Source organism: Corythoichthys intestinalis, chromosome 1 (genome assembly GCF_030265065.1).
Source record: "Corythoichthys intestinalis isolate RoL2023-P3 chromosome 1, ASM3026506v1, whole genome shotgun sequence".
NCBI lineage: Eukaryota > Metazoa > Chordata > Actinopteri > Syngnathiformes > Syngnathidae > Corythoichthys > Corythoichthys intestinalis.
The window spans coordinates 16,721,061-16,737,990 of NC_080395.1; the positions used below are offsets into that span (position 1 = coordinate 16,721,061).

At 40.0% G+C, this 16,930-nt stretch overlaps 1 protein-coding gene across 5 annotated transcripts in view; it reads right to left on the bottom strand.

Annotated features, from left to right (window-relative positions):
• Positions 1-16,930, bottom strand: part of LOC130927837 (kinesin-like protein KIF13B) — a 132,124-nt gene that overhangs the window by 75,668 nt on the left and 39,526 nt on the right. For all 5 annotated transcript variants that reach the window (XR_009066530.1, XM_057853944.1, XM_057853935.1 and 2 more), the window contains exon 2: positions 9,056-9,149. Coding sequence is in view for 4 of the 5 variants with exons in the window: in XM_057853944.1 (XP_057709927.1) it covers positions 9,056-9,149 (94 nt within the window). In the remaining variant the exon portion in view is untranslated. The remainder of the gene's footprint in view (positions 1-9,055; positions 9,150-16,930) is intronic.

The following is a 16,930-nucleotide window of genomic DNA, read 5'->3' on the forward strand; positions in this document are numbered from 1 at the left end:
AGAAACATGTTTTTTTAGGTTATCTGTATCTTTAACTTATTTGTAGGTGTAAATGAATGTTTTATTTGTCCTATATGTGATCTAGCAGGGTGGCATGGAGTGGCAACTGCCACCCTAAAGGACAAGCTTCTCATATTAGTTGCCACTCCAGTCAGAATTAATAAAAACCTCCGGTCAATTTAACATTTACAAGTGCGAAACTCAAATATCCGACTGCTGTGAATGCAGCACAACGACCTACAGTGTCCTAGAGCGGTGTTTTTCAACCACAGTGCCGTGGCACACTACTGTGCTGTGGCGTAGTGGAAAATAATCTACTTTGACCTCATTTATGTAAGAATGTATTTTGAAAATGAATCCACAAATGTGCCGTGGCTAAGTATCTGTGCTATCCAATGGTCGTGAATCATGAAATACTCTTCGTTATGAATAGGTCTAAACAGGTAGTTAATTACTTTTTTAGTGAAGCATGAGGTAAGAACCAAGCATTGGGGCTAGCGACTAGCTAGGAAAATTATAACGTGACAGCGAAAGGAAACATTTTTAAAAAGGAAAGACGTTAACGAAGACCCTTGATACTAATTGTTGTAGAATACCAAATTATTGTCCAAAGAATCGGTAATTCAGTATACCATCATGAAATGGTGCCCCCCTTTGCCACCCCTTAAATATTTTTCTAGATCCGCCCCTGCTTAAAAGTGGCTGACGACCTCTTTAGTATGGTTGTAAATCACTAATATCATGGTAATACTAGGGATGGGAAGATACACCTAAACAGCTTACCCAAATGAACACCTCATCCCCACTGTGAAGCATGGTGGAGGGAGCATCATAATTTGGGGCCGATTTGCTAACCCAGGGCCTGGACAACTTGCAATTATTAATGGAAGAATTAATTCAAAAGTTTATCTGGATGTTTTGCAGGAAAACCTGAGGCCGTCCGTCAGACATTTGAAGCTAAAAAGAGGATGGATGCTGCAACAAGACAATGATCCAAAACACAGAAGTAAATCAACTTCAGAATGGTTTCAAAAGAACAAAATACACATTCTGGAGTGGCCAAGTCAAAGTCCAGACTTGAACCCCATTGAGATGCTGTGGCGTGATCTAAAGACAGCAATTCATGCCAGACATCCTAGGAATCTGATTGAACTACAGCAGTTTTGTAGAGAAGAATGAGCCAAGATTAGTCCTGATCGATGTGCCAGACTGATCTGCAGCTACACAAAGCGTCTGGTTTAAGTTATTGTTGCCAAAGGAGGGGCCACAAAATATTAAATGTGATGGTTCACTAACTTATTTTCCTCCTTTTGTCTTTGTTTGCATACTATCCTCATTAAAATATGAAAAACTATAAATGAGTGGTTTTAGTCAAAGCAGATACTGTTTTTTCATCTGTGTGATTTTGAAGAAGATCAGATCACATTTGATGGTGATTTTATGCAGAAATGTGGGAAATTCCAAAACGTCCAGATACTTTTTCATACCACTGTATAACGTTTTGTATCACGATATATCAGACCATATGTCAAACCATATTCTGACATATGACATCAGTTCTTTGGATCATGATATGGTTTTTGACGACATTACAAAGTCTGCCATGACTCAATTCGATCCAAGGGTCTTCAATCTGTTTAATAAAATAGGTACACATTTACCACAATCAGTTCCATTTCACCAAAATCAATAAATACAAAGCATTTTTGATGTTTCTGACAATTTTGTTGCTAAACATTTGAATGAAAACTAGGGTTGTTCCGATCATGTTTTTTTGCTCCCGATCCGATCCCGATCGATTTAGTTTGAGTATCTGCCGATCCCGATATTTCCAGATCTGATTGCTATTTTTTTTGCTCCCGATTCAATTCCAATCATTCCCGATAATTTTTCCCGATCATATACATTTTGGCAATGCATTAAGAAAAAAAATGAATAAAACTCAGACGAATATATACATTCAACGTACAGTACAGAAGTACTGTATTTGTTTATAATGACAATAAATCCTCAAGATGGCATTTACATTATTAACATTCTTTCTGTGAGAGGGATCCACTGATAGAAAGACTTGTAATTCTTAAAGGATAAATGTGACTTTGTATATTGTGACTAAATATTGCCATCTAGTGTATTTGTTGAGCTTTCAGTAAATGATACTGTAGCCATTTAACTGTTCTGCCCAAATGCATGATGGGAAGTGCAACCATGACTGTGCGTAGTGGCACCAATTGATATATCTTCTCTGCGTTGGGAAATAACATAGGGTTTTAAGAAAAAGATCAATTACTACCTTTCTTCCCCACATTGCTTCCCGCAATATTTCTAATTGTTGAGAGAGGGATTGTAAGGCTTTAGCCTATTAAAAAAAAGGCTCCAAAGACTGCCAAAATTCACTCTACTCATTTTACGCTGCCTTTCAGCTCTATAGAGCCTACCCACGTACCACGTGCTCGCTGTATGGTTCCGCCCACTTGTCCGTCAAAACATAGTGTTAACCTGTTACGGCTACGTACATTTTTCCTATTTACGGCGTGTTTTTCTGCTCCTTAACATTAATAATCAAAATGGTGAAGGCGTGAGTGGCTGTTGGTTGCACTAACAGAGAAGATGGAAGGAGAGACTTGAAGTTTTACCGTATTCCGAGGGATCCAAAGAGGAGAGCGAAATGGACGGCTGCAATTCGACGTGAAAACTGGACACCAAAAAATCACCACAGACTATGTAGTAGTCATTTTATATCCGGTAAGATGCATTTAATATATATTTAGAGGGTTTTGGCCTGACAACCACAATTAAGATCATTGCTAGGCTAATCGCCGACAACATACGACGTAGTATGACATAGTTTCAAATTCAAGATGTTTGTGACTTCCCTTTCTTCCACCATCGTTATTTTTTGAATAATATTTAGCTGGTACCAAGTGAAAGAAACTAGCCTCGTCTACGGGGCTGACAAATAACCACAATTAAGATCATTGCTAGGCTAATCGCCGACAACATACGACGTAGTACGACATAGTTTAAAATTCAAGATGTTTGTGACTTCCCTTTCTTCCACCATCGTTATTTTTTGAATAATATTTAGCTGGTACCAAGTGAAAGAAACTGGCCTCGTCTACGGGGCTGACAAATAACCACAATTAAGATCATTGCTAGGCTAATCGCCGACAACATACACGTAGTATGTAGTGAGAGTGCTATCGCTAAACCATATAAACATTAAAAGCCCTAGCTCCATTGACAAATGACATGAAATACATTAGACTTGACAGTGGATGTTAGCAAGAACAAAAGATTTTGACTTGAAAATTTCGTAACTCACCTTCCGAGCACAAGATTCCTGCCGAATTTTCGTGTACGAGGACCTGTTTCACCCAACCAGCAACGTAGCATTTATAAGCCTCCAAGCTCTTAAAGTTTTTCAAACTTTCGTGAGAATAGGCTGATTTTGTGTGGACAAGATAGTTGTAAATATCAGGGTCAGGCAGAGACGGTGAAGGCAGCCGGTCAAAAATCATCGATCTAGGCATCAAATATGGATCTGGCGACTGTATAGAACGAAGCTTTTCCACATAACGCCTTTTATGCAACAGATCCAGTGAGTTTGCGGCATCAGAAAGCACCGGGTCTTCCATGAAATGCATTTTAAATTCCGCCATCAATTGAAAACAATGCTAATACAGAGTCAAAATGACGGACAAGTGGGCGGAACCATACAGCGAGCACGTGGCACGTGGGTAGGCTCTATATACGGGTAAAACGCCACCTTTATAGATTGAACGCGACAGTGCATGAGTGGTCGCGCAGCGCATGCGTTAATTGCGTTAAACGTGATTCATTAAAAAAAAAAAAAAAAATTTACCGTCGTTAACGCGATAAATTTGATAGCCCTACTTTAAGCCAAAACTAAAGACTCTGGATGAGTGTAAGACATTTTGTCTGTAACGTTAAATACAATTAGAAAACGATTTAATTAAAAATGTATATAATAAAAAAAGGCATGTCCGATATTTTTTTGCCGATTCCGATACTTTGAAAATGACGTGATCGGACCCGATCGATCGGATTAATGAAAACCATTCTTTTTGAGATGAAGATGAGGATCGAATTGATTCGATAGTTGCTTGAGCAATAAATATATCAATTTAAATGGATGTATCATACGTCCTATTGTTTAACATGTTTTTTTTCATGATGATAATTCTGTGACCATGTCTGAAAATAGCCAAATGAGTGAGGCTGATAGTCTCTATTGTATGAAGCTTAGTCTTGGTCACTACCTAACCCATTGGGTGCCACTTACTGCGATATACATACAATCCATTTAAACTGGAAGGGCAAGCGATGATCATTCACTACTCGCCCCTTCCAGTTCAAATGAACTGGACATCTACAGTCTTCATCGTTGTTATAAAATCTCATCTGACAAATGGTCATCATCCAAATAAGTAGAGGACAACAGTTTAATTGTGTGTCAGCTGCTGGTAGAATTATCCGTTACTGATCCCATGGGAAGACTTTAGCACAGAGCAAAGCAGCACCCGATCAAATCAGCAGCAAAAGAGCACTTCATATTTTTACTCTGGCATATGTTGGCGGTATTACACAAACCGGGCTGTCGTGAGGCATCTAGTCAACTTATTCCAGACATAATGTTGGTCTCAGAGTCCAAAACAAATCTGTGCTAATGTGCTAATGCACTTACTGTATGGCATGGAGCCAGTCACCAACTACCAGTAACCCAGTTTGTCAGAATCAACTTCCTGAGCGGGAATCACAATTTAGTTGCTGCTTTAGGCCTCGCAAATAACACTGCGTGATATAATTTGGTCGGATGGAAAGCAATTAATTTGTACATAAACAGAGATAATCCCTCGGAGGTTAATAATTGCTGTTTCAGGAATGTTAACCCTTTATAGGACACTCATTGGTATAGTATGACATTTAAAACAATAAAAACATGTTTTAATTTTTGTGATGACCAGCATCTGGACACCAAGTCTTTATTAGGGATGGAACCAATGTCCCCTCTCATTTTTTCACAATACCTCCCTGAGCACACTGCGGACCACTGTGAGCAACATCAGATACACGGTGGCCACACACCAGTATCACACCTGTTAAAAACCTCGGATCATAGCAAGTTACATGGCTTGTTGAAAGAAGAAAATGACAGCAGCAATTTTTATTATTTTATTTTAAATAAAATTGATTTGGTCCACTTAATATGAAAGACCAAAATCGTGTTGTTCATGAGATGTGTACTATGTTATATGTGAGAGTCCTGCTTTAACCATAGCAAGGGTCCTCCTTTGGCCTGGGTAAGGTCCAGTTGTGGCATGGGCGAGTTAATAAATACAACAAAATGAACAGCCACAATGGGAGTACAGTATGTCAAACTACTACATTAAAACTGTTCAGACAATAAAGACACTCAAGATTTCTATTCTCTGTGTCTGACCAGCTACACTGCAAAAACACACCTGCTTAAAACTAGTTCAATTCCCTTGTTTTCAGTGTAAATCTACTAGAAAAAAGTGAAATTATCTGCTTCTCTTAGAGTAAATTTTACTCAGATTTCTTGAAGAAAAATAGCTAGCTGAACCCTCGTGAGGATAAGCGGCTCGGAAGATGAATGAATGAAAATAATCTTAAAAAACTTATTTTAAGCAATCAATTGGTATATCTAATCTTTAAAAATCTTTGAAATACTTATTTTAAGCAATAAATTGGTATATTTAATCTTTAAAAAGCTTTGAAAGGTCAGAAATGTTCTTAATTCAAGAATAGCTATTGTGCAAAACATTATTTGTAAGCAAATTTTTTCTTGATTTAGGTGAAAAATAACCAACTTTTAGATGTATGGGCTTAATAAGAGCAAATAGTTATATTGACCTAAAGTCAGTGGAATAATCTGATGCATTAATCTGTTAACTAGTCTTTAACACTCAAAACAAGATGGAGAAAAAATATCTGAATAAATGTTGTAAATTTGCAGTGAAAACGGGGCAGGTTTGGGGAAAAAAAAATAAAAATAAAAATGACAGAAAAAAAATCTCACTCAGTTTCACCGCTTGTTCTTCTGTTTGCACATACTCCGAAAGCCATTCCATTTTAAAAGAACCGCATTTCTTTCTTTACATTGGCTTGATAAGTGGAGTATAGCTGCCCGTTCCTTTCGCCATGATGAGGGGTTAGCATTTGCGTCTCTTAACTCTGCTGCAATGTTGTTAGCTAGCTAACTTGCATGGTGCGTATGGACAGGGCACACATGCACAACACTGTCAATGCTACCATCGGCTGCGAAGCCAAAGTAAAGTGAACTGTATCTTATTACTGGCTAGACACCTGTCGCTCATTGAGTTACATTGCAAAATGGTACAGAAAGATTGGCAGCGGAGTGTTGCTTCAGTGAATCAGCACAGGAGTCAGGCTCACTTTTCTCCACCAATGGAAGCGTTGCGTTCCCGAATCGAACGCACCAATAGGAGCGTCGCGTTGCCGTATCGAACGCACCAATAGACCCCACTCACATGACGTCACAACCACGCCTCCGCGCCATATTGTCCGTCGGCTCGTCGTGTTTACGCATTACCGCTACGTAAATTCCTCCTATTATGGCGTGTTTTTCTGCTCGTTAACATTAATAATCAAAATGGTGAAGGCGTGTGTGGCGGTTGGTTGCAGTAACAGAGAAGACAGACGGAGAGACTTGAAGTTCTACCGTATTCCGAGAGACCCGGAGAGGAGAGCGAGATGGACTGCTGTAATTCGACGAGAAAACTGGGCACCAAACGATCACCACAGACTATGTAGTAGTCATTTTATACCTGGTAAGATGCATTTAATATATATTTAGAGGGTTTTGGGCTGACAATCACAATTAAGATCATTGCGAGGCTAATCGCCGACAACATACAGTTTCAAATTCAAGACGTTTATTTCTTCCGCCATCATTATTTTTTGAATAATATTTAGCTGGTACCAAGTGAAAGAAGCTGGCCTCATCTACGGATCATCAGTTAAACAGGGGTGTCCAAACTTTTTGCAAAGAGGGCCAGATTTGGTGTGGTAAAAATGTGGGGGGCTACCTTGGTTGATTTACGTAGAACAATATATTTAAACAATTTTCAGCAAGCCCTTCTGTGTGTCACATTTGCTTTATTATTATTTTTTTCAAATTCATAATTTCAACAATCTCGCCTTTGTGGCGTTCTCTTTCGACACTCAGGCTCTTGCGAAATACTGCTGCTGTGAAATTAAACTAGCTTCAAGTTGCTATAATTTCTCGCTGCGTATCTTCCTTGTAATGTTGTCGTACATGTCAGCGTGTCTTGTTTGGTAATATCATGTCACATCGAACTCTTTGAAAACAGCGACTGTCTCTTTGCAAATGAGGCAGACATAGTTGTTGCGTATTGTATCGAAGAAATAGTCCAATATCCACCTATCCTTGAAGCGTCGGCCATCGCAGTCAACTTTTTTTTTTTTAATTGATTGTCGCCATTTTAGAAAATTGAAAGTAAAGGGTCACACGGGGTAATGTTGCTTAGAGTGCTGCTCTTAAAGTTTTTCAAAGTTTCGTGAGAATAGGCTGAGTTTCTGTGGACAAGATAGTTGTAGATGTCAGGGTAGCAGATGTCAGACAAAGACGGCGACGACAGCGGGTCGAAAAATATCGATTTAGGCATCAAATATGGATCTGGCGAATGGATAGACTGAAGCTTTTCCACATAACACCTTTTATGCAACGCATCCAATGAGTTTACAGCGTGTGAAAGCACCGGGGCTTCCACGAATTGCAGTATAAATTGCACGACAAATTGAAACCATTGAGAATACGGATAAACAATGACGGACAATATGGTGGCCGGATACAGCGACACGTCATTGTGTGACGTTGGTGAGTGGGGTCTATTGGAGCGTCGGGCTGACACATTACTGCTGCGCTGACAAAAAGTAGTCCTATTGCCGCTACAATATGTTTCTGTTGTCCACTTTTTATTTTGTCTATCAATCTTTATTTCACTTTTTTTGCATGATAGCCTACATCTTGAAAATATCCCGTCGGCACATTTTCTGACCAAAGGATTCTTGGTAGCGCAGCTGTCCTTGCACCTGCGACATCACAGCTCGGACACCACTTCCTCCTCACTGAGTAAATGCTGAGTAAAGGGGTTTTCCTTCCTTTATGCAAATTCTGTCGAGGCATCTGCGATGCGAGGACAAGCGCTCTTGCTGTTTCCTCCGCATTTTGTCTACGCCGCAGGCGGCCGAAGACGCTATAGCCACGCTCTTGTTCAAAACTCCATATAAAAGTCACCGGGGGAAAGTTTATGGGCGACAGATGCTGCAGTGAATGAACCGGTGGACTTCCAACGCTGGGGAAAAGCTTCACAGTCACAGGAGGCGACCCAGAGTTAACCTAACCGGCCCCCCACCCGTGTGTTGTTGCCTCGGAAACAGAAGACCTGAGAAAAAAGGGAGGAAGCCAAGGCGGTGGGAGGAAGACAGGCTGAGTGGACTACATCTTTTTTTTTATGTGCAATTGTCTAGCTTCTGTCTTTCTTCCAGGCTGAGGCCTCAAACTCGGCCTCATTCCCTATATTTTTTTTGTTTTGTTTTCAGTCCAGTCATGAGATCCTTTCTCGTGCTGTTGATTTAGCCATCTCAATAAAGTTAGAGTGGTGATTAAACTTTGTCCCCTTAAGGGTTTGTTGCAGTTTGGTCTGGTTGTTTTACAAATATGTCTACATTGGCAAGTGGGCTGTCCAGTGCATACCGGAGTAACAGCTGGGCGATTACCGGAATACTGACAGCACGAGGGAATATTGGAATCGGAGATAATAATAGACCAGTTTTTCCCCAACCTTTTTTGAGCCATATCACATATTTGACATTAAACACATCTGAAGCCAGGGCTGGAAAGGTTCCGGGTCGAATTCGTCAGCCGCATTCCACACAAAGCTGACCATGTGACACAGTAAATATTCCAAAGAAACAACACAACAAATCTGAGTATTATAACCATTAATAAAAGCATTGATCATACCTGGAGTCGCCCTTGCCTAGGTTGGTCAGTGCAGGATGGAGGACGGTCTGATTCTTCACCATCTCCACCACACACTTGGTGTTTAATTCCTTTTCTGTGGACAGGACAGAACAAGAAGGTTTAAGATATGTTCTGTGAGAGAATTTTATTCATGCTTAAAACACAACCATTATACATCATATTTTGTATGCTTTTGTTATGCTTGCATGAGAACATTGTAGCATAGAGCATCATTGTTATATTAACCTGTTTGAGTGTGCCTTCCCATAGCCTTGACTATTGTAGACTGTATCACAATATGCCCAAATATGGACTGTTATGTTCCTGTGTTTTCCAATATGCCCTGAATGAATACAATGGGCGACTATGGCTTATCAGACTGAGCTCATCATCGTTCTAGCCAGAGCTGGTGTTCAAGGTCATAACTTGAGGTGTTTTTCCCAAGATATGCTATAGTAAGTTTCGGTTTTGTTTCTATGATGTCAACCCATAAATAGAGGCATGCCCTGCATTTCTCTTTTGTCCACATGCGGAGAGGACGCTTTGCGCGTGGCTCCGCATCTGTACCCGAGAGCTCTTGTTCATAAAGCCTTCGAAGCAAAGCAATCCATGGTTGGGGTCTGATTCATTTCTCATCGAGCTATCGAGTTGACACTTGTCTTGGAGTTCAAAGTTGAATTTCCCTGACATGTTCATTGTTCAAAGTATACGCCGTATTTTCCGGACTATAATTCACACTTTGCCCCCCATAGTTTGGCTTGGCCTGAGACTCAGGGTACGTCTACACTAGGACAGATAATTTTCTCCGGGGAATTTTGCCGACTATTTTCATACCTATTCACTCTTTGTTTAAGGTGCGTTTATGGCCGCCCCGCTTCTGCAAGGTACGCCTGCATTTGCGCAAACTACGCATGCGGAGAAAGGAGAAGCCTCATGTATTACGTCATCGCCCGTGCGTGCGGTTTACCTCTGAACTGGAAATTCATTACTCGCTTGCGGCAAATTTCAAAATTACTGCACCTTCTAGAGTGTCATTATTTTGTGATCACTGCTTTTTTTTTGTGATCACTTGGGATGTTACAATCGATGCACAGTTGTGTTCTCACCACTTGGAAAATGACAAATAGAAGCATATGGTGTGGCGCTGCGTATATTTCCTGGGAGCCGCAACCAGGACTGCTTGTGCATAAAAGTGGCGATTTCAGTAGTGGCGACAGTTTTGACAGGTAGAAATGTCTTAGGGAAAAACAATGACCGCGCGCCTCTTTGACTGGGGGTACCTCGCAGGTCACTTTTCGGGGTTTAATTTTCCTCTACGCGTTTTTATATACAATACTCATGTTCGGTCAGCATTGAGTTGGGAGGGGTGAGCCCCGCAGCTGGCTGATCGGAGACAACTAGGGAGACGAGCTCTGTAAAAAACGCTCATCTCCACCTCATCCGCGTTGGGAGGACCCCAAATGGGCACTTAATTGAACCCTATTTTTTAGGGGTGTGACAAAATATCGACACTGTGATATATCGTGATACTTTGTATCCCAAAAGGTTAACGATATGTTCCTGTCAAGAATCGAGATATCGTTTTAAAAAGGTGTCCAAAAAAAAAAAAAAAAAAAAAAAAAAGGAACCATCAAGTTGCTATCAAAATCTTCCACCATAATAGTGTCTCAGTATACTCTAAGGCTGCCATTGACGGTGCTCGACGCCCAATCTATTCAGACTGGGAACGTTTGTTCATTCAAAACCAGAGCATTCAGTCATTCAATCCGATTTTTGGGGCATTTACAGGTCACTTGCTGTTCATTTTAGGGCATTTACAGGTCATTTTCTCTTGAGTTTGAGTCACTGCCTATTCATTTGGGTGATTCCCAGGTCACGTACTGTTCTGTAAATCAAAATAAACAGGAAGTGACCCATAAAATACCCCCAAATCAACATGAAGTAACTGAAAATCCACAGGTAAATGATCTTAAATGGCCCAAAATTACCTCATTGCCTGGCATTGGCTGCCACTGGCTGCCACTGACGGCCACAGAAGTTCAATCCGTTTGAAGTGGGAGGGATGGCAGCTGCCACTAGAGCTGGGAATCTTTGGGCACCTAACGATTCGATTACGATTACGATTCAGAGGCTCCGATTCGATTATAAAACGATTATTGATGCACCCCACTCTTTTTTTTTTTTTTTTTTTTTTTTTAATTTTATTTTATTTTTTTTTTATTTGTTTTGTACATTAGTTCCAAAATTGTTCAAAAATCCTCTCAGGCTAAACCAAACTACTATTTCAGTATCAAGTTAACATATAGCAGTGAACAAATATACAAAAATAACAGTAAATAAAAAACTCCAGTCCCCATTCTATATCAGCAGCTTTAAACTACTTTCAATTAATTTAATGTTGTGAATCAACCGTTAAAGTTGTTAAATTTGCTCCTGTTATTCCATCATTTCTCTTTTGTCTACTTTCAACATGTGAAAGTTTTAAAACTATTTTAAAGATAGATTCAAGTCAATATTTTACCGATTTATGAGTATTTTAGATAAAAAGTTAATTAGGTTCGTGCGGGGCCCATTCCACATCGCATCTTCTGCTTATGAGTCTCTCTTCGAACCTCTGCCTCAACCAAGCAATGGTTTCGTTGGCTGTATGAGGTGTGGCTCAGTCTTGCTGAAACCATTGTGAAGCTCTCACAACCCTTCTCCGGCGTCCCAGCGACGCCCAGTACTTGTTCAGAACAGCCATGTAGCGCTCCTTGTTGACTGTCTGATCTGACAGTCAACAAGGAGCGCTACACTCACCAGATCTTAACCCCCCAGATTTTTATCTGTGGGGTTTCCTCAAAGACAATGTATACCAGGGAAATCCACAAACAATTGAGGAACTGAAAACTGCCATCACAGCAAAAAGAAGAGCCATCCCGAAAGAGGAGTGTGTAAAAGTGATTGACAACTTTGTCAGACGAGTACAGGTTTGCTTGCAACGGAATGGTGGACATTTGGAACACATCTTGGGAAAGCCATAAATTGACTAAAAATTGACAGAAATAGCTGAAACTCTGGTGAATGGTCTTCCATAAACTGAATAATGTGTGGTTGTAATTTGAAATAAATAGCTTTTTAATCAAAGTCACAATTGAAATTTTCATGGGTACGCATCTTTTTGGGTCACCCTGTAGCAGCTTTTCGGCAGCAGTCAGGTACGTTGTTGTTGTTGTTTTTTTTTTATCTCGTGGCATGAGTTGAGCTAGAGCCGTGAATTGAGCATTGGCGTTACCCGAGGGGCCGGGTAATGAGAAGCATGATGTTTAGCTACTCTCGCTCCGTCCCTAATTGCGTACCGAAGACCGCGCGGCGCGCTGAGTGTGTCGTACTTCTGCTTTACTTGGCATATTTCAATAATCGGAATTTGGATGTTTGTGAATCGTTCTCGAATCTTCCACGGCCGAATCGCGAATAATCTAAGAATCGGAAATTTTGCACACCTCTAGCTGCCACCCTCCCAGTTCAAATGGATTGGACGTCTACTTAGGCCTGTCGCGATAACAAATTTTAGTGGGCGATAAATTATCTCATAAATTATTGCGATATGCGATATTATTGCACCCCCCCCCCAAAAAAAAGATTTTTTTTTTAGCGTTTATTTTTATTTATTGTCATCATCATCGGTATCATTGACAGTTGCAAGATGTGATATGAGCAACCCGAAAAAAACGAAGAAAAGACAAGGGCTGACGAGAGAAGCATATGCTTATCAAGTCCCGTCCCCTTTTAACCAATTTACAATAACACAGTGAGAATACAGTATATATTAATAGATCAAGTACACCCATTTAAACGCAATAAATGTTTACTTTTAAAAAATACCTTTTAAGAAATCACAACTAAAAACAATAGACCATGCCTCTTTCAAGTAAAAGACAACAATATTAATACCGCACAGAAACACATATTAAATGTCTTTTTTCAAGAAAAAATAAAATTGCACTTAATAACTGAAGCATTTAGGCATATAGGTATAAAGTTGCAGTCACAGTAATTGCACTTCAACAACAACAGAGAAAAATAGACTAATTAAGTAGCAGTAACAAAAACTTGGCTCCCAAAGGTATCAAATATCATTTAACAAAGGTAAAACGGTCTCATTTCTTCAGCAATGTAGCGGACTTCACTTTCCGTCAGGGAACGCTATTTTGCGCGGTGTCGTCTGTATTTCTCACATCAAGCGAATACCTCTAATTGTCAATTAACATGACGAGGAGGCTCCGCTTGTTGCGATGCAGTTTTCTTACGAAGCAGTGAAAACTGGAGAGGATAATAGTGTTTCAAATGTAGATTTATTCTGTTGGCCATCTTTGTTGAAACAACCTCCAAAAACATTTTGCAGACTGGTTCGTCCTCTTCCTCATTCCGCTCGCTCATTGCTGTGCGCCGACCGTGCACTCGGCCCTGCCTCCATCCATTAAATGACGGTCACTCAAACTCAAATGTATAAAACGAACATTCCCAGAAGTCAATAAAGGAAGCACAAGGAAGCTGAACTTTAAACAGCGCTGTCAAGCACGTCTGCCACACATCTGGCGCAAGCGTGTGCGTCGCGCGTGCACGCACGCACGTGACAAACGCGCGCACGTGCACGCGAGGCGATAAATCGCAGCACGAAAATTACCGTCTTTATTTTTATATACCGCGCGATAAATGGAATTATTGCATATTGCAACAGGCTTACGTCTACTAGTGATAAACTTATTTCAATTCATAGCAGAAACTTGTTTTTCTGTTTATTAGTTGTTTGTAAAAAATCCTAGAATGATTTCCTGAGCAATGTATCGATAATCGTTGTATCGCCATATCGTCAGATCATCGTTATCGTGAGCTTTGTATCGCAAATAGTATCGTATCGTGAGGTACCAAGACGTTCCCACTCCTAGTGTTATTGAGATGTAGTTTGAAGGTTCAAGAAAAATGTGTGGAAAAGAAAAGTGGAGCAGGAATGCCACGTCGTGATCGTCCGCCTCCATTGTTTACAAAGCTGTCATGACGCACTAAAAACAGCGACGACATGACGTCCCTTCCTGAGTATCCGAATGTTGTACGGAGACAGCAGTCGTAAATAACGTAAATAAATGACAATTTGGTGCTATTACAGCAATGACACAAACGGTTAGCATAAGTTCGCTAGGATTAGCACATCGTTCAAACAACCACACAACTGGCCTAAGTGTCCGATCGCGGGTGGAAAACACACAACAACAACAACAGAAAAGATGATACACACAGGCGTTGCCGCTGTAGAGATATTTTACAAGCATAAACAATGAACCTAGGTTTGCAGCCGTGTTTCTCTCTCGCTAACTCGCCCACTCACGCAGGGTTGCGTAGCTGTCGGTCTTCTTCTGGCATGTGAGCGCTCTTCTTCACATAAAAAAGTGTGAGTGCGCCCCCACGTGGGCGTGAAAGCGCCACAAACTAAAAGCATGCATTTCAATATAAAAAAAGTCAATAATACAATTGAACACACATTGCCAAAGGCAGAACGCGAACGTGGCCATAGCTATTAAGAGTTATTCAGATAACTATAGCATAAAGAACATGCTAACAAGTTTAACAAACCATCAGTGTCACTCCAAAACACCAAAATAACATGTGAAAGGATATCATAATGTGTTAATAATTTCACACATAAGTCGCTCCTGAGTATAAGTCGCACCCTCAGCCAAACTATGAAAAAAAACTGCAACTTATAGTCCGAAAAATACGGGATTTTTTTTTTTTTTGGTGTGTGCATTTTTTGGCTTGTGCGACTTATAGTCCGAAAAATCCAGTAATCAGACATTAAAGGTCCCTTAAAATAGATGTCAATAATGATACATGATTTTACTGAGCCAAAGAAAATTGTGTTATTCACAAGCCAAAATTGAATGAATGAAAACATTGGGAAGTTTATGCAATAAGGCTTCAAACTGGGAGAAATAAGGCTTGTCTGCCAGATCTTTGATGCTGACTGTCACATGATTCTGCTCTCCAATTGACCTATCATTGATGATGTTTCAATTTGGGTGTCGCAGTACAATGGACATGCCCAAGCACGGCGGTGTTGTCGATGGAAGAAGGAAGTGTTAAACATCATTCTCACCAAAAGAGCACAAGTCTCCTTGCGTTTTTGTCTCCAGGAGAGTGTTTTTACAGCCAAACATGGTCCGCTACATTCATATAGCTTTCACTTTCTGACATTGCGTCACCCGTTCCACATTTTTTACAAGTACAAGCGACGCTTTTTCAAGGCACAAACAGTGAGATGAACTACAAGAACTGCAAAGATGCAATTGCTGCAGAAGTTAGCTCGTCTTTTAGAACTCTGTTCGCTATGAGCTCAAGTAGTCATGTGTTAACGTCCGCAGAATGAGCTGGACCCTAACAACGAGTAGTGTCACTAGGGGGCGACCAAGCATTACAACTAAAGACACGCAATCAGAGGACATGACAGCACCAGAAGATCCTGCTGCCCTATTCGTCAGAATCTTTCCCATAATTCTCAATACCATTACCGTGCTCTCCTATTGGCCTATTGTTGGTACCACTTTCGCTTTTGGACGTCACGTTACTCGAAAAGTAAGGTTCCACATATTCTTATTTTTTCTTTGCATTATGGAACATTATCAACTGCATTACAGGTGTTAACAGTTAGGTTAGGTATAATTAAAGGATTCAAATGTATTTTGGTCTTATTTCAGTCTGGTTTTACCTTTACTAAAAAAATCAATGTGGTGTTTTTTTTTTTCCCACAATATTTTTATTGATTTTCAAACTAATAATTCACACCATCAAAACAATACCATAAAGAGACCACACCGAGAACACACCACAAAAAAAAGAAAAAACAAAAAACAAAACAAACAAAAAAAAAAGTTGTTCCTCTCCTATAATTAAGCTCCAGCTGCACCCCATTTATCCTCCATAAACACAAAATCACAGTCCCTAATATGATATTGTAAGCCTCAAGACAATTTCATCTTTTGGACATACTTCATAAAAGGTGTCCACAAGTCCTCAAAAAGCTGTTGTTTTCCCTTCAATATGTATGTCATGCGTTCTAGAGGTATAACTGACAACATCTGATTGATCCATTGTTTGGCAGAAGGTCCACGATCCGATTTCCATACTAATGCAATGCATTTCTTTGCCATTATTAAACCAAAATTGATAAGTGTCCGTTCATGTTTGTTGTAATTGTGTTCTTCTGGGAACAATCCCAACAGAAAAAACTTTGGTCCAAATGGAATGTCTTTTAAAATCATTCCCTCCAACATACTTCTAACTTCATCCCAAAATTTCTTAACTTTTCCACATTGCCATACACAGTGATACAGGGTACCTTTTTCTCCTGTACATTTAAAGCAGGTATCAGGAATATTTTTATTATATATGTTAAGTTCTGCTGGTGTTATGTATGTTCTCATTATCCACTTGTATTGAATAAGTCTCAACCGTGCGTTCATGCATATGGTTTGAGCATTTACACACAGCTTAGCCCATTCCCTTTCTGTTATGCCCTTATCCAAGTTATGAATCCATGCCCTCATTTTGTCCTTTGAATTTTCAGGAGAATTACACATTAGAATTTTGTACAAACTCGAGATAGCCCCTCTCCTAAGAATGTCTTTAGTCATCAAATCCTCTAAAAAAGTGAGAGGAGGTTTAAGGAGATCAAGACTGTGATTTGTTTGAATAAAACTCCTAAGTTGCAAATACTTAAAAAAATGCTTTCCGTCAAGTCCGAATTTCAGTCTTAATTGCTCAAAGGACATCATAACGTTTGTGTCAGAAATATAGAAATCATTAATCGTTTTAAGTCCCTTTGAGTGCCACAACTTAAAT